At 43.9% G+C, this 22462-nt stretch overlaps 1 protein-coding gene across 1 annotated transcript in view; it reads left to right on the top strand.

Moving 5' to 3' along the window:
- grm8b (glutamate receptor, metabotropic 8b) overlaps positions 1-12774 on the top strand; it is a 167416-nt gene extending 154642 nt beyond the window's left edge. The window contains exons 10-11 of the mRNA XM_084365414.1: positions 10201-10447; positions 12153-12774. Coding sequence (XP_084221540.1) covers positions 10201-10447; positions 12153-12202 — 297 coding nt within the window. The 3' untranslated portion in view covers positions 12203-12774. The remainder of the gene's footprint in view (positions 1-10200; positions 10448-12152) is intronic.
- The last annotated feature ends 9688 nt before the right edge of the window (positions 12775-22462 follow it).

Below are 22462 nucleotides of genomic sequence, written 5' to 3'. Positions count from 1 at the left end.
GAAGACGCCATATTGAAAATGTCCGGCCAAAACGCCAACACTGTCGTCGACTGACGACGTCTGAGGGTCTTGAGGGGGTTGTCACATTTCATAGGGGAGAAATTTGAACCGCTGCTCGTTGTATCTCTGTTCTGAGGGGGGTCGGGGGTAAAACTTGTAAATGAGATTGGGCCTAACTGAAGGCCACACTCTGTTCTGACTGACTGATTGATGATTGATTAGTTTCTGATCACCACAGGCGCAGCCCAGTCTGCTCTGCAGCCTCTCGACACAAAACTAATTAGAGCAGAATTAAATTTAGCACATTCAGACAACAGTTTTTTGGGTTGAGTTTGCAGTGAGGGAGCTGCCAGATGGAGGATTTTGCTCATTATCGTGTCTGTGGGGAGATCTAGAGGACAGGTGGAGCGATTCGCTGAGATCTCCTCTAAATATAGTTTATCAGTCTTTTTCTGTTGCTACTGTTCAGTTACTGAGCATCTGAAGGGGATGTTTGGGATGTGAACTGGGAACTCTGCACGACTGATGATGACATTTTGGACATGAAATCAAATTTTTCAAGACTGTGTGAGGGAAATTAGTAACAGCAGCACAAAAGCTTGAAGCAGTTTTCTCAAATTTTTCTTAACCGATCATTTGAACGAGTCAAATAATGACGACTGGGAGCAGCCGGGTAAGAATATCACGTACGATGACCCCAGAAAAAGCTAACAGGTGCAGTCTTGAGGAGAAGAGCGTATCCGACATGTTCAGGTTTACTCTGATCTGACAGGGACTGGAAATGGCCGACAGCAGTCTCAGTTTTTACCTCGTGTTATTTTTACCCCGAGAAAAAGACTGATGCAGCAGATCTAGACCGAACACTCAGACACGCTCAGATGAAGATTACATCACCGTCCCCCAAACAGACTGAGGTGTCACATCAAGCAGCCGGCGGCTTTTCCCTCCCCGAGGCATCCGAGAACAGAAGTCCGCAGACAGAAGACGCCTCTCCTGCAACAAATCTCCGGTTCTGACTGAAAAACTGCACCCAGCAGACACGGAGTAGGAAGAACCGGAGATTTCCAAGATGATTAAACAGAAAAATCGAACGTATTTAATATTTTTCTGTAAACACAGAGCAGCAGATGCACTGTTGGTTTTTCAGACCTCGGAGCATCCACACAGTTAATTGTAGAGAGAGACGCAACAACCGCCTCAGGCCTTCTTATCCATTATTCACTGAACACTGTTGTACATCCGCTCTGCTGCTGTAGCTCAAACCGACCAGAGCTTCCTGCTGTAAACATGAGAATAATGTGACAGGTTTCACATAATCAGACCAGGTGTATCAATAAACCGCCGTACGTCAGAGTCAACATTTAAAATGTAAATCCACGTCAAGTCTGAGTTGATTTATGCAGCGAAATCGTTCGAACAGAAACTCTTGTTGCCTCGATTCAGGATGATTTTGTGTTTTGTTCTCGACCTCCCCCGGCACAACGTGACCCCATCTCATGGTTCACGATGGAGATCCCAACAACATGTTTGAACTCTCAGGTCGAGCAGGGAGGGATCCTGGATGTTGGATCATACAGGGGAACAAAAGCCCGAAAGAAAAACAGCCGGAGACTTTTTAGCTCAGTTTACACGCAAGCAGGAATCAAAGGCAGAGAATAGATTGAAGTGATGTTGGAGTTTCTCTTAAAGCTAAATGTCAACCCCGCCAGGAAGTAGACTGCGGGAGGTCAGAGGTCAGCCCTGTTCATTTAGCGAGGGATCAGCGCTGTTGATCGACTGTCGGTTTGGCCTTTTCAGTAGCTGTAACTCCCACTCAGCTGCTCGCAGATTCTCGTCCAGGTTCAGTTTATCTTCAAATAAGAAATCTGCAGCTGCTGCACTCGAACAGCGAGCGTGAGAAGAAACACGACGCAAACGTTAACTACACTTTTGATTTTTGTTGTAGATGCAGATCACATGTTGATAGCAGGTGGATTCGGGGTCTTAATTCTTTCCGTGAGGTGATATTTTGCCCACGAGCTTCACTTTTCTAAGGAAAGATTCGTGCAAACACTCCCAGCAGTTCGACACTTTTTTAGACTCTGTGGTGAATTTTTCAGAAAAACATTTTTCCTGAGCTCTTCGTCTCTCTGTCAGGCTCCTCCACATTTATTTGACTGTTTTTTTTTTTCCCATCTATCAACTCTTTCACTCCTCGATGCTTTATATCTTCTTTGGAGAAAAAAAATCATTTCCTGGAGTTTCATCATCATCATTTCTCTGACACACAGCGACTTTAAAGCTGAAAGTGAAAAACTGTATATTTCTCAGCAGGGGCTCTCTGCTCATCTGGTCCAGCTTTGTGGACAATTTAAAGACAAATGTCTGCTTTACATTTTTCTAAATCACAGGATCGTACTTAACACAGCAGGACCGGGTGTAATGTGGGAGGTCTGTGTGTGTTAGACGCTAAATTTCATGTCTGCACATTAACCTGGTTTTGTCTTTGAAACGACACAAAGCTCAGGCACCAGACAACATTGTTATTCGTTCAAATGTCATTTATTCTTTCAAAATTCAGCCAATTAAGTGCTTTGAAGTGAACATGGGGACTTCTGGTGCCAATCAGATCTCAGCTGTGGCCAGTATCCGCCCATGGGTCGAGATAATTGAGCTAAAACTGAAGAAACAAAAGACTGCGAGACATGTAAACCCTCCCTTCTCTCAAACCTGCCTAATGACAGCGTACAGAGCGACTGATTGTTGTTTGTCTGCCAGAAAGTGACGATAATTGTCAGACGCAGCTGCTTCAGGAAGGAAAAAAAGAAGTCACCTTTATGGGTTTTTTTTTTAATGAACGTTTCACTTTCTTCTTCTTCCTTCCTGGAAGCCCACTGAGGTAACTCTGTGGGTTTGATGTCGTGTTGCAGGACGCGTCACCTCCGGGCTCAGACATCAGAGATTCAGCGTCTTTAGCGATGAATGTGTTTATGTGAGCGTCAGCGTGCAGTCGCGTCTGCATGTGGGGCGCGCTGACTGTGATGAAAGAAGCACTTTGAGGGAATTTCGTGAGTTAATGCTGCAAATGTAAAAGTAAAAGAGGAATATAATTTAAACACCGCTGTATATTTGCAGCTATAAGTGGACCTGTGAGGCTTCATCCACACTACAGCACAGTCAACAGGATGAAATGTTATCAGTCAGCATTTCTACAAACCACAGATGCATCTATACGTACGTGTCATATTCAGGCATCAGTTGTCAAAGTAAAGTCGCTCGCCGTTGAGTTAACTCCTCTGCTGCCTCTGCATTCTTCAGGACCGGTTCATTGACATTAAACTGTAGGAAATGAACTATTATTGATCTCTGAGTCGAGGTCGTGGAGCGCCACATATCCACAGCTGTTTTTTTAAATGGCTCAGTCACAAGTTCAGTGTCTGATCTCCCGTCTTTATCTTCCGTCACTCCAGCAGCGTGGCGTTCATCTCGAGGCAGGCCGACTCCAGGTCTGCCATCCGGGTTTGTGCCTCTGCTCTGCTTGTGTTTTGACTCTGCAGCTCGAGCAAAACTTCGTCTTTAAACTCAGTAAAGAGAGATAAGGTCGGACTCTCCAGCAGAGCGCTCTGGTTAGCTTCTCCTGTCGTTGTTTCTTCACTGTCGCCATCCTCTTTTTGCTCAGTTTTCCTGTGTTTTGTTAATTGTCATGTTCGGCTTATGACTCCCTCGCAATCTTCCTCCTTTAATACTTACATTGAACTGGTTTCGATGCTTTTTTATAATGAGAGGATAGGAGGTCCTTCACAAACCGGCTCCGAGGAGCTCACCGCTGCACGTCCATTATGTTTTAGCGCCACCAGAAGTCCTACCGTATCGACATTTGTACAAAACGTGCCGTATCGTCCTCCCTCCACACGCAAAGCTACATTTCTTTCCGCTGAAGTCGATCAGGACGGACAGGCACCAGTTTTGGCGCTTCATGTAGGGTCGAGGACGCTGCTAAACAGAGGAACATTCACAAATCGCTCTCATAACAGCTCGTCTCATGAATTGTCTCTCAGAAGTTAGCTGCACAACAGCCGCCTGCACAAACGACAAGGCCGGCGACGCCTGTAATTTCTTTATCCATGTCAAATGAACCACTGGTAGCCAGGCTGATGTCTTTGTTTTCTTCCAGGAGAGGATACGGTGTTAGAGGCACGAGGTCTGACTGATAAGACCCGATCAGGAAGGAACGTCTGTCATCGTTTCTGTTTCATCCTCTCAGCAGCCTGAAACAGTCGGGCTGTAAACCTCCCCTCCTCCTCCTCCTCTGTCGCTCTGCGGGAGTGTAGAGTAACTTAATAAAGATAAAGCTCTTCATTAAAGTGACTTATTAAAACACAGCTCTGAAACAGAGCGTTTATTGATCCCCGTCCTCGCTGCAGATCTTCATTTTGTACTTTAAGGTTGAACATCCAGTCGATGAAGATGACAGCAGAGCGTTTCTGTCGCCCCGTTCAGTAATATTAACCCGCCGTACACTCGCCGACACTTTGTCAGCCTCTCACCGTGTTATTTAAGAAGCCGAATGTCTATTTGTGGGCTGAGATATTCAGCGTGTGAGCGCCCTCAGCTCTGTCAAATATTCAGCGTCTGGGTTTGAAACGCTTCACAGTCAAATTCATCTTGGACGGATTTAAATCGACAAACGTCACCGACACGCGGAGCGCTTTTCTGATCTGGCCCGGTTCAGACCTGCATTTACCAAACCCGCCCTGCGTGATCTGAACACAAGTGAACAGCTGTGAACACAGGTGTGAAGGCATTCAGGACGCGTCTGATAACTCACATTCAGAGCTGGTCTGGACCGCATGTGACCACAGTCATTTCATTCATGAAGCAAAGGAGGAGAAGAAGAAGAAGAAGAAGAAGAAGAAGAAGAAGAAGAAGAAGAAGAAAAACGTGTTTAAAACATTTTGTCCATTTGTCCCAGTGATTGACGTGCATAAATTAAGTTTTAGCCAGTCCGAAAATAGACCCGAAGATAATTAGACTCCATCGTAACTGTGTTGAACCTGAACTAATCAGCTGATCTTTCAGGTCCGGTTGTGAATCTGGAGCAGGACGCTCGCTCGTGACATTTACAGCAGCAGCAGCAGTCGACTGTGTGCCGGCTCCAGCTGAGGCCAACAGAGAGCGAGAGAGAAGCCAGAGAATGACTAATAAGCACATCAGAAGTGCTGGGCCCTGAACGCACCACCGGCTGCCCGAGGAGGCGTTCCCGTTCACAGGTAGACGGAGAGGAGTCGGGGCCGCTGGGAGAGAGTCACGCTGCCTCCATACATAATGAGCCGGGCTTTGATATCCAGCCGGAGGATCCCAGAGAAGATTAACATGCAGCTTCCGCCCACAGCTGCTCCTCCGGGGAATCTAACTCTTCTGACCTCGACTGATGAGCTACTTTATCATATTAATATGCTAACGGTGCTATTATTAGTGTTATTATCTGCGCCAACAACCGCTACACTGCCAGGATTTATCTGGGAGGGTAGAAATTAGACAAGAATATGCCTCAGTCCTCGCACATGTTTCTCCAGGTGTAACCAAACCGCACACGATAGCTTAAACAGCTGTGGACTGTTCCTTCAAGGTGAAGAGTCAGAGTAATCAGAGTACTGAGGCGAGTGTGTAAGAGTGCTGACTCAAAACCTCATCTGTAAACTCAATGAAGGATGTCTTTAAACTCCTCATCAGCCAAATTAAAACAAATGGATCGGTGTGATCCATTCAGACGTAAAGTTTCTGAAGATTTACGGCACCGTCGGACCGTCCGCAGCTTTGAAACCACATTTTTAAGGTCACAGTTTTTCTATCTGTATTTTTTTTATATTCATACATGATGTAAAAAAGTTTTTACCAGTCTTTTCTTTAGTATCTGAACTTCTACTGGAGGAAACGACGTGTGGACTTTTGCCACCAACAATCATATAAACATTACGTATAGATTTTTTAATGAAAGTCTCATTTCTTCAGTTGTTTGTACGGCCCGTCTTTGCAGGACAATTCACTCGCTGCTCCATGTTTTGTTGTTGTCGTGACGAACAACATTAAAACCTGCTGTCGATGCCTTCTGACTGCGACCAATTTATTCTGCTCCTCTTTATAAAAACTGTGTGTGAGCAGCGATTAGCTTTGCTCCGCTGCTTATCTTCGTTATGAGCCTCAGACTTGTGGAGAGAAAAGTCAATAGCAGCCGCGGTGTTATTGCCTGCCATCCATAGCCGTCATTTACGCAGCGTGTCTTTTGCTTTTTTTCTTACTTGTATGAGGGGAAAGTTTGCTCCAGGCCAGATGAGGAGACACAGGTGATCAGGAATGAGCTGAATCACATCACCAACAAAAACTGAAACTTCTGATCCGTCTGAATATACATCAGACTTCCTCCGACAGTTAGGAGTTTTATTCCTTTCCCGAGCTCTCTGGGGCAATCGCAGTCTCCCAAAACGATGAAAAATGCGTTAACTGTGCTGCATATTCTTTCATCGTATGAGCCCGTCTGGTTCTTCCACCTGGTCTCTTCTGACGTTCAGATTATAGCTGCTCCAGTTTCACTCGGGGCCTCAGCTGCTCTCCGCTCAGACTCCCACAGTGCTGAGCTCTGAACCAGCTGCTTTGATCAGGCGGGAAGGTGGCGTCCAGGTCACAGAGACACAGAGCCGTCCGGTCACCGGACTCAGCCCTCCATTAACCTCCCCGAACCTTTTATAAACTTCCCCTTTCAGAGGATTTAAAGTTTCTCACACCGAGCGAAACCAAAACTTTTTTCAAGGCTCCATCAGATGGAAATATTGTCATTACAGACACATTTCTCCACACAGCAGGTTCCTGAAAAAGGTCCGTGTCCTTCTGCTGTAGGAGGAAACAAAACATCCCTTAATGTGACTTTCATAACAGAGTGCTGTTCCTCCAACACGTCTTCACACTCGTCTGACCTTCACACCGTTCCTGGCGATGGTTTTTTGCAGTGACAGCTTGAGTCGGAGCGACCGCATAAATCACTTTAGAGCTTGTTCTTTCTCTCAGGCCCACAAACGAGTTTATGCTTCGCTGTCTGTCATACATTTTCATAATGATTCCTTGATGCCTTGCTGGAATCACCGTCGTCGTTGTTTCTGGGGCTCTCGGGGGGGAAAACTCGCCATCTGTCGCCTCGTTTTCCTTTTTCCCTTCCTTCCTCTCCTTCCTTTTTTTCCCCGTCCTGTTGGCTGAGCCGAGCTCCCCCCCGTCGAGGATTCCCCCCGCCGTCAGTTCGACGCTCAGTCAGAGGACCATTAACCCGGGCATCGACTTAACGTGGGGTGGTTGCCATGACGACGTGGGTGGTCTCTGGGCAGCGGTGACGGCTGGGCGGTGTTTGTGTGGGAGCGTGTGCACAGGTGTGTTGTGACAGATGCTGGAGGGTGGGAAGAGGAAACAGGTTTGTGCTGCCTGGTCGAGCTCTGCATGCTGTGTGTGTGTGTGTGTGTGTGTGTGTGCTGTGGAGCAAACTTGAATAACTCGGTTTCTTCGTGCCGCAGCAGGCGGTTGGTTTTCGCCCCAAAACGAGTTTTTATCAGGATCAACGGCGATGACGAGAGAGAACACGGACGACTTTAATGATTCCTGTTACAACTCTCGACCTTTTCGCCCTCAGCGTCCACGTGGACGTCTCATTCAGGCTCTGTGGTTTCAGCTTTGCATGTATTTCTTGATAACTGACGTGAATATAATATTTGCTGTTGCATTTCATCAGTTATGGACTTTATTATCACGTATAAACGACAAAAAGATTTCTTCTTGTTTGTTTGTGTGACGTCCTCTGAAGTCTGAGGAGCAGCAGGACGAGTGTCACGGTCATTAAAACACAATATTCAAAAAATAAAGTAGAGACACAAAGTTTCCACCACATCCATCAGACGCGAGCAGCAGACGTCTATTTACATAAATCCGTCTCCAGTGGACGTGAAAGGGACAGGACTGTAATCCATCGCCAGTCTGGAAGAAACGTCTGCTGTATTTAATCTGCAATCAAATCCTCAGGTGGTTTGAATTAGGTCGTCACCATATCAGATTTTCATTGGCCAAAACAATTCAGGATAACAGTGTTATCGCGATATCTATAGAAACGTTGAACAAAATGGCTGTCAGTCAAATTCATCTTGTTTATTGGGTGTTTCGTCTGTTTTTTGTAAATTAATAACACTCACAACACGACTGTAGAGAGCTGGAGAGAAAGTGTCTGTCGGCTCCACGGCAGTAACGAACCAGTGACTCGCAGCCACACAGCAGATCCAGCTACACGCTAGCTAGCTGAGAGTTAGCAGTAAAACGAGAACGGAGAGAAGCGGAAATGTTGAAGAGGCACTGGATTATTCATATGATATTATCACATGTGTATTATTAACATAATATCAATATTGCATTTCTAAATTATGACTGTTATCGTCAATACCGGTTATTTGCGATAAAGCTAAACATAGTGATTTACACCAAATTCCTATTTTAAACGCGTTTTTTTGTTGTTGTTGTTGTTGTTACTGACTTAATATTTATTCATTTAAAGCAACATTATGTCTCATACCAGGGTGAACGGTGTCAGTTGCGTTACACACACGTTTACTTCAATATACTTATGATGTCATGAGTTGTGTTTGTAGTCAGCACCTACATTACATCTAACAAACTGTTACAGACCTGGGATTTGTATTTACCACAGTAAGGGGGCGCTACTTCTCACAAAATGCGTTTTTTTACGTAATGTTGCTTTAATAATTTAAAGTGAGTGTAACTTTGGCTGAACAGCGCCCCCCCGTGGCCACAGATTTCAATCACGAGATGCTAACTGCGCTGTACATCATGGATGTATGATGAAAGAGAAGAAAACGTCCAACATCTGGGTATTTATCTCCCCAGATGTTCAGCACAGCCTCCACTTTGTTCCACTTGTGGCTGAAGGGTTTCACTCGGCTGCCGTTGCTCTGTTGTTAACCACTAAAAGTAAATAGATAAATAAATAGTTACTTTAATTTTGAGCTTGGTTTTGAAAGCTCTGGAGTCTGAAGTGAGGGGAGATTGCTGGGTTCAGGTTCACAGTGTGCCTGACGGTGGATCAGCTTTCTAAATGCCTCCTTCTGTCAGTAAAGACCCGCAGTTACACTCGAGAGGCCTTCACAGCACACCGCAGACAGAGATAACAACACCGAGAATCAATAGTCTCGTACTGGCTCATAAACGCAGCACGGAGCCTAATGATGCGTTCAGGGTCATCTGTCAAACTGAGACGAGGAGAGAGAGAGAGCGTCGTGGTGTTTCTCTGCTCCGTTGTTGATCCTGTTTAAAGAGACAGAGATTATCAGTTAATGATCGTCCAGCTGCTCACATGATGGAGCGCCGACAGTCAAACACGCATACGACTGAGACTTAAAGGGAAACTCCAACAGTTTTACACATTAAAGTGTGTTACAGGTGTAACTGAGTACTGCTGCATAGCTAAAGTAAAGCAACTTCTTCCTCTGCTGAGTCCTCCTGAGACCTTAGCCTACGTAGCGGGCATGTTTTATTAAGCTACTGACATTGAAGCCAATAACTTCCTGCAGATGTTTCACATTAAAACTCAGCTCAAAACAGTAATTGCTCCTCTGTCCTGATCAGCTTTTAATGTGAAGATCTGTGTTGAGTTTTATGAGCAGTAGCAGTAATAATAATAATAATAATTTTTTTAAAAAGCCAAATAAACTGTCAACCAGGATATTATTCACCACTTTGACTTTCCCACCAGTCAGCTGGAGAGTTTAAAAAAAACTCTTAAGTGACGGCTGGTCAGGAGCCAGAGTATCGGCCCGAGCAGCCGCTAACACGAGTCACTAGACTGATTCCAGTAAATGAAGCGAGCGGAGTCGACCATCTGTTGCTTTAATGAAGGCTGATGGGATTATTGCTGCTGAGTTCAGACCTTCACATTAACATTAAAGTACATTTTTCCGGTTTTATCTGCACGCAGTCGAGAGAAAAAGTGTTTTCAAAACTGTCAGAAATCCAGTTCAGTGACGGATACGTGAGTCACGAGAATACAATAATAGATCTTCACTTCACAGTAAAAGTTTCTCATAGTTATGGTGATGATCATTAAAGACGACGTCCTGCTGTGTTCCTGACTCTCATTGGCCGCCCTGTGACTCCTCCCTCCTCTGTCTTTCTCCCCAGATGTACATCCAGACGGCCACGCTGACCGTCTCCCTCAGCCTCAGCGCCTCCGTCTCCCTGGGCATGCTCTACATGCCGAAGGTCTACATCATCATCTTCCACCCCGAGCAGAACGTCCCCAAACGCAAACGCAGCTTCAAGGCCATCGTCACCGCCGCCACCATGACCAGCAAGCTGTCGCAGCTGGCGGCCGAGCGGCCCAACGGCGAGGTGAAGACGGAGCTGTGCGAGGGCGTGGAGGCCAGCGGTGAGTGGGCTGAGGGGCTCCTGACTCTACCACCTTTCAATAGGTGGAAGCAGGTCCATGAAATCAGAACAATACTTACTTTATTTATTATATCAATGTAACTAAACTCGTCCTGAGCAGTTCTTCAAAGGAGCAGCTGTAAATCTTTTTCCTCTCCAAAGCAAAGCTCTGCTAATTCAGTGATGAACACGCTTCATTTCCTATAAATGTTTTATAATGATTTAAAAGCTTTTTATTATGAAGCAGCAAAATCAGGAAATGTTGGGTTTTCAGTCACTCAGCACGACTCGACATGACGAAACAGAATTGGATCCGTGTCCGGTCAGAAAGACTGACGAAGATGCAAGTAGAATAAAAAGTTAGTCCTCTATTTATGCGTAAATTACATTATTACCTGTTCGACCAAGGTCGGTTCAGGTGCTGGTTCAGATCTGGAACCAGTTCTTTGCGGTAGAACTGGCTCTGGGCTGGGAAAACTGGTTCCAGCAGAACCAACAGAATAATCCCTTACGTCTAGCGGCTGGTGGTGGAGTTATTTTGTCCAAGACTCATCAGAGAACAAACAAAAGTTTAAAGAGCCGATGTAGTCCGCCATAGTAATTCTTACCATAGGAGACGTATACAGTGACTGAATGATGAGACTCTACAGTGGCTCTGTGGAAAAACAAACCGGTTCCTTAAAGGTTGAACCAGCCTGGAACCAGCACTTGGGTTTGCTCTGGTCGAAAAGCGGGACATGAGACCGATCACACGACTAGTTCACAGGTCTTCCTGTTCAGTCCTCAATCATCAAACTTTGAGAGCCTCTGATTTACAGTTTGAATTTCACTTACAGCTGAAATAGGACAGAAACGTTGACAAACAGACTTGGAAAGACGGCGTCCAATCACAGATTCATTGATCCGTTCTACGTCGGATGTTCGTCAGTGGAGCTCACGTGGCTTTGTAGATTTGATGCAGCAATGAGATGAGAATACGTGAAACATAAACATAAATCTTCCTGTCTGATGGCGATGAAGACAGTAAACAGGCAGCACGTGATGATGAACCACAAACACCTTTAATTATTCTCTGAACAAAGACCGGCCGGAGTAAGAGTGAAGCCTCTTTGCAGTAATGAGGATGTTAACAGGAAGTTGACTCGACTTTGTTTAGACGTCACCTGGGACCAGATCTGATGAAGCCAAACTGTTTACCGCTCAGAGTTTCACTTCAAAGCAGCTTCTCGGCCCGTCAGCAGAAAAACCGGGAGACGTCGGATTGTTTACTCATCAGAGACGTGCTGACTGAACTGATCTGCTTATAATCTAACAAGCTGCAGCTCACATCACTTTTACTTTCTCAGCCTCACACAGGCCTGAACTTCCTCTGTAATCCTGAAGCGTTCAGTCAGAGAGGAAGATTCAGTTACAGATTAACTTCATCAGATTAAAACGCTCGTTTGGTCCAAATGCTTCAAAAGTCCAAGTCCACAGTGTTCAGAGGATTAATCATGCTGTTCTTAAAGTATTGAGAGTCCTGAAAAATGTCCTGAAGGTGCCGCTAGAAGTGTCAAAAATCTCAAGAGTCAAATGTTAGTTTTGCTGCCTCGTTATCTGTTGACTTCTGACATCCACTGATCAGAAATCAGCCTCTGAACTAAACCTGACTTAAGGTCAGAGAAGTCGCCATTTTACCAAACTGCTGTTTGTTTTTCTCTCCTCAGTGCCGCCAACAAAAAACACCTACGTCAGCTACACCAACCACGCCATGTGAAAAAACAACGCCTTGGACACGAAGACGTCGCGGGACATTTAACGAGAGTTCAGACGGACTCAGAGGAGACGTCGTCAGAGCTCGAGACAGAAAAAAAGGAGGCGCTCTGAACAATCTGAACGACTGACGAACTGAAGCAACACGTGTGGTGTTTTTATGTTTACAGACAGCAGGGAACCGGCTTGACCGGCGCCAAAAACCTGAAAGGATCACAAGTCAAAACCATCCGAGAGGCCGCGAGGAAGCAGCGGGATGGTAACCTGGGGAAAAAAAAAAAATTAAAACAAGTCTTCAAAAAGAAATACAAAAAAGAAATTGTGGGGACCAACCATATTTGTTGTTATTCTAATTGTACGTTTAAAAAAAAAAAAAACTTGTGGTTGTGAAAATTTCTGGTTCTTGTCTCATGTCGTCCGTCCGTCGACCTGCATTATGAGATGAGTCCGTCGCTGTTTTTTCGGCTAATTGAACAAGTAGCTTTTGGTTGTGAAAATGTCTAAATGCCATGGTTGAATTGAAGCATGCAGTTTTTTATACAAATGATCTATTTATAATAAAGGAATGTTTCACAAGTCGGTGCCACGGCTCGTTCTGTTCAACTGAGAGAAGAACAAACGAAGAGGATGTTTTTATTCTGGTCGCTGGGGCGTCGTCGAGAAAAAGTCTTTAAGCTGCATGTCGTGTTCATTAAAATGGCTGCTACATGTAGCTTGTTAGCGAGCTAGCTATGTGGTGAGATAACAAATTACTTCTAACCCTAAAAAACTCTGATACACCAGAGCTCTTCACTTCAACACTGAACCAATCGGGGATGTGAGTTTTGTTTCAGAGGTTTAGAGCATCAACATGTTAGCTAGCCACGAAAGCTGGCCTGCTAAATGATAGTTAGCAGACTGGCGAGCACCATCCGGCACCATCTTTGCGTCCGGTGACTAGTTTCATTACAGATCTGTGGATTAAGCTAACTCCCTTTATTTTACGCTTTTATTGCACTTGGCATGTCTCTGCTACCTCGTGTTGTCCACGCCATTTTGTTTCGGTCCTCCACGCGGCTTCATATCCTACCAGGAGCCCTTGATGTTGCTCAGATTGTGTTTACTTTGTCATTTCCCCCTTGATTTCTGTGCTTCTACTGTGGTTGAATAGGCTACGTAGCTGCACGGGGGTTTTATTTTGAAAATTGACCGGATGCACTATGCTGTTGTCTGACTTCCTGTCTGACTCGATCTACTCAGTGCAGGTTGACGCAGCTGTCGTCCGCTTCCGTCAAAAATAAACTTGCATCTTCTCCACAGAGCAGCAGGAAAAGACGCTTCTGGGTTGCTGCTGAATCGTTGCTGCAACCGAGAGCATCGTCTAGACCGTAGTCGTATTGCGCCCACACCCACTGATTACAGTGATTTCACTGAACTTATCTGATTTGAGCTCGTTGTTATAAATACAGATGAGGGGACCGATAGACCTCACAGATGTCTCCTGGTAGTTGTTGGTTTCACATGACAACTACTAAATCTTACAACTAAAAAGCAGTTAAACCGAATCATTCTGGAGAGACTGAGCCAAGTGAAGCAAGTAACCGTTGTAGATCGTCATCGCTGAGACTCCACTGGAGCGGCTGCACATCTGCGTTTGTCCAGTGGTCCTCGTGAAGACGACGTGTACGAATGTGAGCTCTGATTTAACGAGAAAGAATATTTTTCATTGTGCGACTAGCGGATGATCAGCGCGATGTGACCAGAGAGACTTCGACGTGTTTATTCAGAAGATACAGTAACTTCACCTCCCGACCGGACGAAGCTGCAGAGCAGGAAATGAACATGAACTCCTTCCACACCGGATCCGACCTTTAACATGCAAACCTGAGAGTCTGGCAGGAAACTCGGCACAGTGTGCGCCTCATTACAGACTTTTAAAAAAAAAAGGCAGTCGATGTGATCGATACGTGCTGAAGAACAGGAGAGGCCGGATCAATACGAGCTGCCAGAGAGAACTCCTCATGCATGTAATGAATATTTCTGCATCTCCTGGCAGAGAAGACGAGGACAGGTACAGCCTGAGTGATGAAGCCTCCGGGCGTCCTGCTTTTATTTCCCTCGACACGGCTCCCGTTTCTCGCTCTCGCAGCCAGCTGAAAGAAAAGAAGCTCCGTCTTCATCGCTGAAATAAAGGCTGAGGATGAAGCGGCTCGTCCTCCACAGGTTTGATTTTAGTTTTTCTGCCTTCACGATGTCTGTAGTCATTACACTCAAACTGTGTCTACACTCGACAGCTCTTAGTAAATGTTATGATCAAATGTTTTAACATTAGGCTGCATCATATTCTCTCTATGTGTCTGTTACAATGTGCACACAGTCTCAAACTAGACAAAACCTTTACCTTTGAACTCTGACCTTCCTCAGAGGGTGTTTCACTGATTTTATTTTACGTTCCTGTACGAGGATGTTTGGTTTCTATTCCTTGATTTCTTGGCTCTGGGTAGTTACCGTCCAACCAACAGAGAGTCCACAATGATACTGATCCAGGTCAAGAAATAGTCCGTCATGCAGCCCTCCCATTAAACAGCAAATTGTCATTATCACACTAGTTTTTTCAGAAAGATTCAGCTACCTGTTACCGCCTCTTTTGTCTTTGTGCTAAGCTAAGCTAACGAACTGCTGGCTCAACCCGATCGCCAGAATAAAGGTCGTCTGTGTCGTTTTCTGCAAACCACAGATATGTTGAGACGTTGTGTTTGATATGTTGAAACTTAACGTAGCTTTATGTCCAATTTTATAAAATTGTATGTTATGACAACACTGTGCTTTTGCTCCGGTTAAGTTTAAGTGAATAAAAAGGGGTCTACGTGGATCTGTTGCCACAAACACAGCTGGAAAAATGCCCAGATGTCTCGTTAAAAACCTGGTTTTCGGCTGTAAATTGTCCCGACTTCTGGTCAAAAATATCCTGTTTCATCGCCACTTACACGGCTGGAAAATGTCCCGATGTTAAAAAAATAATCCAGTGGTTTTGACATACAGAACATGTCAGCTCATATACATGTAATCTGACTGATGTTGTCAAAAAAATAAACTGTTTCAGTACCAGCCTCTCTCCGTCCGGGTGGAGTCTCCCTGTGCCTGGCCGACCCCATGAAAGCCTGACTCATGAGGGAAGCCGTTCTGTTAGCTTCATCTTCTGTTACATCGGTTGATTTATGTTTTTTTTGTTGTAAATAAATCACATTTCTCTTGGTTGCTGACTCGCCTGGTCTCCCATCTTTCTCCGCCTCTGATCGAGGCGGTGACATCGCGGTTTTGCAGAAACGTACAGTGCCAAACTCTTTCTGCAGCACGACCGGCTGGCACTAACTTTATATTTAACAGACAGACATGACGCCCTGAGGGGAACTCAGACAGTCTGAGACAGAGGGATTAATGAGTTGATCTGATTGTTGCTGTCCACATTTCAGTTGAAGGAGCCGCTGATAAATATTGACATCGTCGTCCCAAAGCGGCCCATTAACTGCAGGATGACGTCTGTCCTACATCCGTCTGTACCGTCTCCCAGCTGCTGTTCATCAACACTCAGTCTGGTGAATACAGCATCCTGATTTTCAGCCATTTTACATGTTTATTTATTTGTGATTGACTTGCAGATGAATTTTTTTCCTCCTAAGAGCTGCAGCAGTACAACATGTACCAATATCTCTTACTGGTCCCACTGTGCGCTGCTGAAGAGTGTGGCAGCTTCCGGTGAGTCACAACATCCAAAAACCTGCAGCTGCTGAAAATGTCGATAAGAAAAGGTTCAGAGGTTGTTTTGTTTCGGTCACGTGACCCAGTTTGTTCAGTGAGATGGGACTAATGTGGTGGTGACCTCTGACCTGAGCAGCAGTGAAACACAAGGGGGCCAATTATGTCTCAACATGAAAAACTACAGATTACAGAAAATTACAGAGAGGGAGTAAAAGAAACACAACAACTACATGTCAGAAAATAACAGGACAGTTTTTTTCAAATAATTTGAATGTCTCCCCGTGAAAATCTGCACAAATGTGAGATCTCATCAACTGAAGGCTTCAGACACGCCGACGACCAGTTTGGGTAAAATTAACACCACATCAGTCGACTGTGAAAGCAGCTTATTATGACATGTTAATATGGATTTTTTTGTCGATACCAATAACTGATCAAAATTTCACATGTTTGCATTTTAAAAATAAGTTCATAACGTGTAGTTTATGCACTCGAGGGTAAAAAGACTCATGAGAGCTAAAAATTATAAATCATATAACGTCAACATCACGTATTGTAAGTTACACGTAAGTCGCAATTGTGTCCGATATACATCGTGCATCCCCTTATTTACATTTCTCGTTAGGCGACGACCTCTACTGTAGTAAAGTGACGTCACAGTAAAAACCACAACGTCTTCCTAAACTTAACCAAGTAGTTTTCTCGGGATCGTTCGATGAAGGTCAAGTTAAACGTGTCCCTGCAACAGTCATGTTGTTTCAGGAATGGTAATAAATGTCGTCTTGGAGGTCACAGGCAGCGAGTATGAGCATGTGTTGGTAAAACAACGTGTAGTTTCAGTTTAGTTTTCTGGTGCCTGAAGTAAATTCAGATTAAATGTGTTCACTAGTGAGTTCAACAGCTCGGTTTAAAGTTTCTAAAAGTTAAGTATCATTTCTAACATGAAGGAGACGTTACTTATTTAAAAATGTGTTTTTTCTGATCATTTTTATTCTCCTGTAACCTGCTTTTGCTCCTAGCATTCCAGTTAAATATAGAAAGTACAATAATTAGTCGTTTGTTTCTTTTAAAGGAATTGATAGTCAGTTGGCGAACACTTTAACACTGAGCATATTGTGTGCTCAGTTTCTCATGCCAAAAATTAAAATGTCTGACCTGGTTGTTGCTGCGTCGTCTGTGTGAGAGACACAAAGGATCAGGACTCTTTGTGGGAACATTAGTGCTGTGGATCAAACTTTTGAATGGCTTCAGACGTTCCCCTCTTGATCCGCCTTTTCATCTAGCGCCACCACTGGGTCGACATTTGAATTCCTCACTACGTATAAAATACCTGCAAAAGTGCTGATGTTTCCACCAGCCTCAGCTTTAGTTTAGTGCCGATTATCATATTGCAGCATGCTAACACACTAAGCTAAGTTGATGAGTATGGAAAACATCAAACCTGCTAAATATCAGCAATATGAACATTTTCACTGTGAGCATGTTGACGTTAGCATTTAGCTGGAAGCAGCACACAGAGCCATCAGGCTGTAGACTGTTTGACAGCTGTTTCTGACTGTGTCTGTTCATCTTGAGCAAAACATGAACTTCTACACAACTGAGCTAAAGACCAGGAGAAAAAAAAAAAGTCATCAGCTGCCTGAACATGACCTGATGTGTTGTGATGCTGTCTTCAGGCGCTGACTGTGTGACTGAGAACACTGAAGCTCACTGTGAACCAGTCGACGTTTGAAGCCTCCTAACTGCCCTTTAGCAAGTGTGTCAGAAAGTCTTAAACGCAATCCAGTAGCAAATAATCAATAATAATCAGGAGTTCTTCAGTGTGCAGTTCTCAGCGTTGAGCCTGAGGGAGAAATGTGACAGACCGGTCTGAATCTGTTCCCACAGAGGGAGAATCAGCCGAGCAGCCTGGCAGAACACACTGGCTGTCGTGACTGCCAGGAAGTAATCAGCTCCAGGGTGGACGCTGCCAAAGCAATCAACAAAAGAAAAATTAAATTCATCCCACTGAGGTGTCCAAAATAAGAATTTAAATTAAGAGACAGAGCGCTCACCTACATTTCTGATCTAAGGAGGAAGAAAACGAGGCGCCGGCAAAGTCGCAATGCAAATTCTGGCTCTGTAAACGTTTGCAGAAAAATGTTATTCTGTTTCCCCTCCGAGTGTCAGACTGACGTTATTTTTGGAAAGATTTCGTGCATCGCTGCCAGTTTCTGTGAGTCCACCCACACTTTTAAATGCTGTATTGTGTTAAAATATTGTACTGTAAATACAACATGTGCACACAGGAGGGGTTGGATGATGATGATGGCCTGGTTGTAAACCCAGTGTGATGAAACTTCTGTTTTGAAGCATCACCGCCTCCACCATCTTGTTTTTTTGTAGCTGCACGGGACGAGATGGTGAGCCGGGGAGGATGTGATCTCACTGAGCAGCTTGTCAACGCCCCAAGTCTTTATCAGCTCTTTCCTCTAAGTGCTTCTGTAATGTTTAAAAATGAGCATCATGCTGAATTAACTGGGCGATTGAGACCATAAACTCATCAGGAAACTGTTTACAGAGGTGATAAATCGAGTGAGAAGTGGGATCATCTTCTCATAAGCTCACATACGATTGGACTTCTTTTTGAAACCAGTGGAGCTCATCGCCTCGTGCTTTATTTAGACCCAGAATCTCATTGTGTTCATGTGTTGTCTACCCTCCCTCTGCACGTGCATCCCCGACTGTATGTGGACGGGAAACCGGTCTTTACCGTAATAAACTCACCACAAAGACAGAAACAACGCTGTGCAGTCAGTCTCTCCTCTCCGACTGATAACAGTGATTCCAGCAGGTTCAGCGTCTTCCTCTCTGCTACTTATCTTCAGTAAACCAGGCTGACACTGACGGGGAAATCCTGCAACATCAGCTTAATTGGCTCTTTGACAGACACGCTGTAGTTTCTTTCTCATTACGAAGCACTTTCATCCAGCAGCTGTAGGTGGCCCCGGGGCCAATTACTCTCTGAGAGTTTACATTGTTTTAAAGGAATCTGCATCGCAGACACAAGCGGATCAATTTAAACACCGGTGAAAGAAAGCTTATAGTTTTTTATACTGAGATGGCAAAATGTTTCAAAACTGTGCAGTTTTTATGTGATTAACATCGACTGGTGTCCATTACAGTTTGACACAGAGCAGCTGCACAAAGAAACACATTTTCCTCCTTTTTCGTTCAAGACCGCTGCTCAGACGCTTCAATAATACATATTTATTGCAGCTGCAGACTATAAACAGCTCTAATATTCAGCATCGAAGCATTTATCTGAGGTTTTCTCCCGTTTTCACAGGATCCTCCCGTCGTGTGATCAGCTGATTTCACAACTCGTCAGCCCCGAAGAATTCTGACGCACAAAACAAAGTTTATTTTTAACCTCTCGGGCGACGACGGTTCACAGCTCTGAGATCAGCAGACACAGTGTGTGTGTGTGTGTGTGTGTGTGTGTGTTGGAGGGGGGTCACAGCTTCTCTCTGACTCTTGGAGGTTTTAATTGGCTGCAGGTGGGTTCAGTCGCAGGTGGTCTGCGAGCTGCAGCGACACGTTCGGTGGCCGTGGTTCAGAGGAGGTCAGGCAGCTCACAGTTCACTGCTCACCCCGTGTTCGCTGAGCTTTGGGTCCAGAACATGCTGAATATATATACTGTAGTCATACAGTATTTATACACACAGTGTTTGTTCAACCAATAATATTATCTGTGTCCATATATGTGTTCGGTCAGGGCGGAGCTTGGAGTTGGAAGTGGGCGGGATCACTGGACGTTGTTAATTTAAGCCTGAAATTGATATGTGTTGATCAGAAGTTACTATATTTAGTATTCATTGGAAACAGCTTCTGATTCATGTTTTTCAGCACAAGAGTATGAACAGTTTGTCTGTTGGCTGATCACAGTTATATCAGTGTCTGTATATATGATGTCAGGTATGAAAACTTTTCTTTTTAGAGATTATCTTGCAGGAAAAATATGCCTGGGGTAGTTTAAATTTCCAATCGAGCGCTGCAGGAATGACATATTTTTGTAGGTTGATCCGGAAGTTAGCATCGCTCTGGTTCCCTCCACAAAAAGCCTCTGAGAGTTTTGGATTATTGCTGAAAATAATCTCTGTGACAAACACAAGTTTATGATATTTACACATTTTGTTCATCAAGATAATCTTCACAGACGAACACCACTTTGTGACTCTCGAAACGTAAATTAAATCTCCAGCAGTAAAAAGCTAATAAACAGACGACATCACGGTCACATGACCTAAACGTAGTAGACTAGTGAGTAGATGAGTCTCCGTGTTCGCTGTGATGATGTTTAATGTCCCCGACAACCTCTGTAGTCTCATTTAGACACTCGTTAGCAACCGCTTACAGTTTTCAACACACGGAAGAGCTTTATAATTAAACTGTGGGACATTTAATGAATAAAACATGTAAATATCTTCAGCCTGTGGTAACCACACACCTTATTTCACACATTTAACTGAAAACCAATTAAAAAACTCATTTACTTTGAGACGAGGGATCCAGAAGTGCAAAGTGCGAACTGATTTCTGGGTTTTAGGACTTGTTACTGCACTCTTTAAGGTTTACTGTTCATTTAAGATAGCCTAATAGAGTTTATGTTGTATTATTAGTGTTTAAATCTTTTGTCGCAGGTGTTTGAACATCACATTCTTGGGATAACTGCCAAAAATGTGTGTATACCAGCCGATACATCAATGTCTGAATTTCCCTCCCTGTTTTCAGCATCAGCCCCAAAAAGTCTTTCCTAAAAAACCCTCCTCCAGTGCTTTTCATCAAGTCTTCACCACAGTTCTTACAAATTCAAATCAAATGTTTTCCTCTAACTGCTTTTCCAAACTGGAGGCACACCTGGAGATGCAGATTAAACATTATTAAACGCAACTGGAGTCTCAAACAAGTCGGGTTTAGTCATAAAGAGACTAAAAACACTGCTGAGGAAAAGTTCTGATTGTTGATTGACTAATTAAATTCATTTACTTTAATTATCTGATCAGCGATCAGTGTGAGATTTGGTACAAAATATAATCATATAGTGTTGATGAATCTCTAACCGTTGTTTTAAATGACATGTATGTCCTGAACTGAGAATTTCAAAGATATAAAGCTGGAGAAGTGAATCTAAAAAGAGCTGAGTTTGCATTTTCACACTCTTGATTTATGCCCCGAGCCGCCTGTGGACAATAAACTTCTTTCTTTTTTTTTCTTCACCTGAACTCAAAACGCCATCTGTGATGAAACTGCAGGAGTATTTACAGCAGAGAGTGACTTCAGCTCTGCTCTTTAAACTGTCCCCAAACTACAAATCCTCCAAAGTTTAAAAAAGAAAAAATATATAAAACTACAATCGCTGCCTGAAATGACAGCTCGTGTGTTCGTGCGTCACCATCAGCTCTAAACTAAACTGCTGTCACGCGCCACATTTTGTTTTCTTCTGCACAATGCCTCTCACATGTTGGAGGAGGTGTGCGCTCGCTCGCTCGCTGCATTCTGGGTGTTTAACATATTCATATTGAGATAAAGGCTGTGTGATTCCTGTGTGATATTAACATGTAAATCAGATGGATGATTAGCATCTGAAATCTGCTGTTTGCATCTCTCAGGCATCGTCTATTTATAAACGGCACAATGGAAACGAGGGTTTTAACAAATTGACTTTTCCTCAATGTAAACTCATACATATGCATGAGTCTCCAGTGCAGCGGCTTATTTTTCTGCAGACAGGACTTCTTCAGCAGAAACACGTCAGATTGCTCCCTGAGGTGTCTGTCGAACTGATGGACCGGCTTCAAAATGTGTCAACAGAGCACAGTTTTTACCACATTAGCAGTCGAACAGAAAGTCAAGACAAACTCTAAAAGTATCGGCCAAAAAATGTTTAAAAATTAGCGAACACCATCTTCACACAGAGTGTTAAGAAACAAAAGTGTTTACAGAAAGTCAAAGATGTAACTTGTGTACTGTGTCGCAGAGATACAGTAGCTACCAAAGTTAGCATGCTAACCAGCTAGCCTCGGCCCCGTCCTCTCTCCCAACACCACTTTGTACTGCAAGAGGTGAGTTACAGCGAGGAGATAAACGTTTGCTTCGATTCACAAACTCTGGCTCTCAGTGTAGTCAGCGTTGGGACGGGAAATGTTAAACTAATGTACCAAAAACAGTACGTAATGTACCAGAGTTAACATAGTGTGGGTACAAAGATCATAAATAAATGTAAATGTGTAAAATAACAGTACAAAGCACGTATTTAAACTAAATACGTGCTAAATATGATGTAGCTCATGATGCCTGGTCCATAACTCCTCGTGAAATTAAGCATTTTGCTGGATATTTAATTATTCATACATCGAGCTTAATTATGATGGGAGATGATAATGAAGTGATACATTTATTACAGTTGTTTTTAATTAGGTAAACAACATGTGAGTTTAATTCTCCTCCATGTGCTGCTACAGCCTTTAATTTGACGTTATTAAAT

The sequence above is a fragment of the Pagrus pagrus genome (assembly GCF_965226575.1).
Source record: "Pagrus pagrus genome assembly, chromosome: 10".
Classification (NCBI taxonomy): domain Eukaryota; kingdom Metazoa; phylum Chordata; class Actinopteri; order Spariformes; family Sparidae; genus Pagrus; species Pagrus pagrus.
Note: the sequence above shows the minus strand (reverse complement) of the source record. Positions and strands in the feature narration are given on the sequence as shown.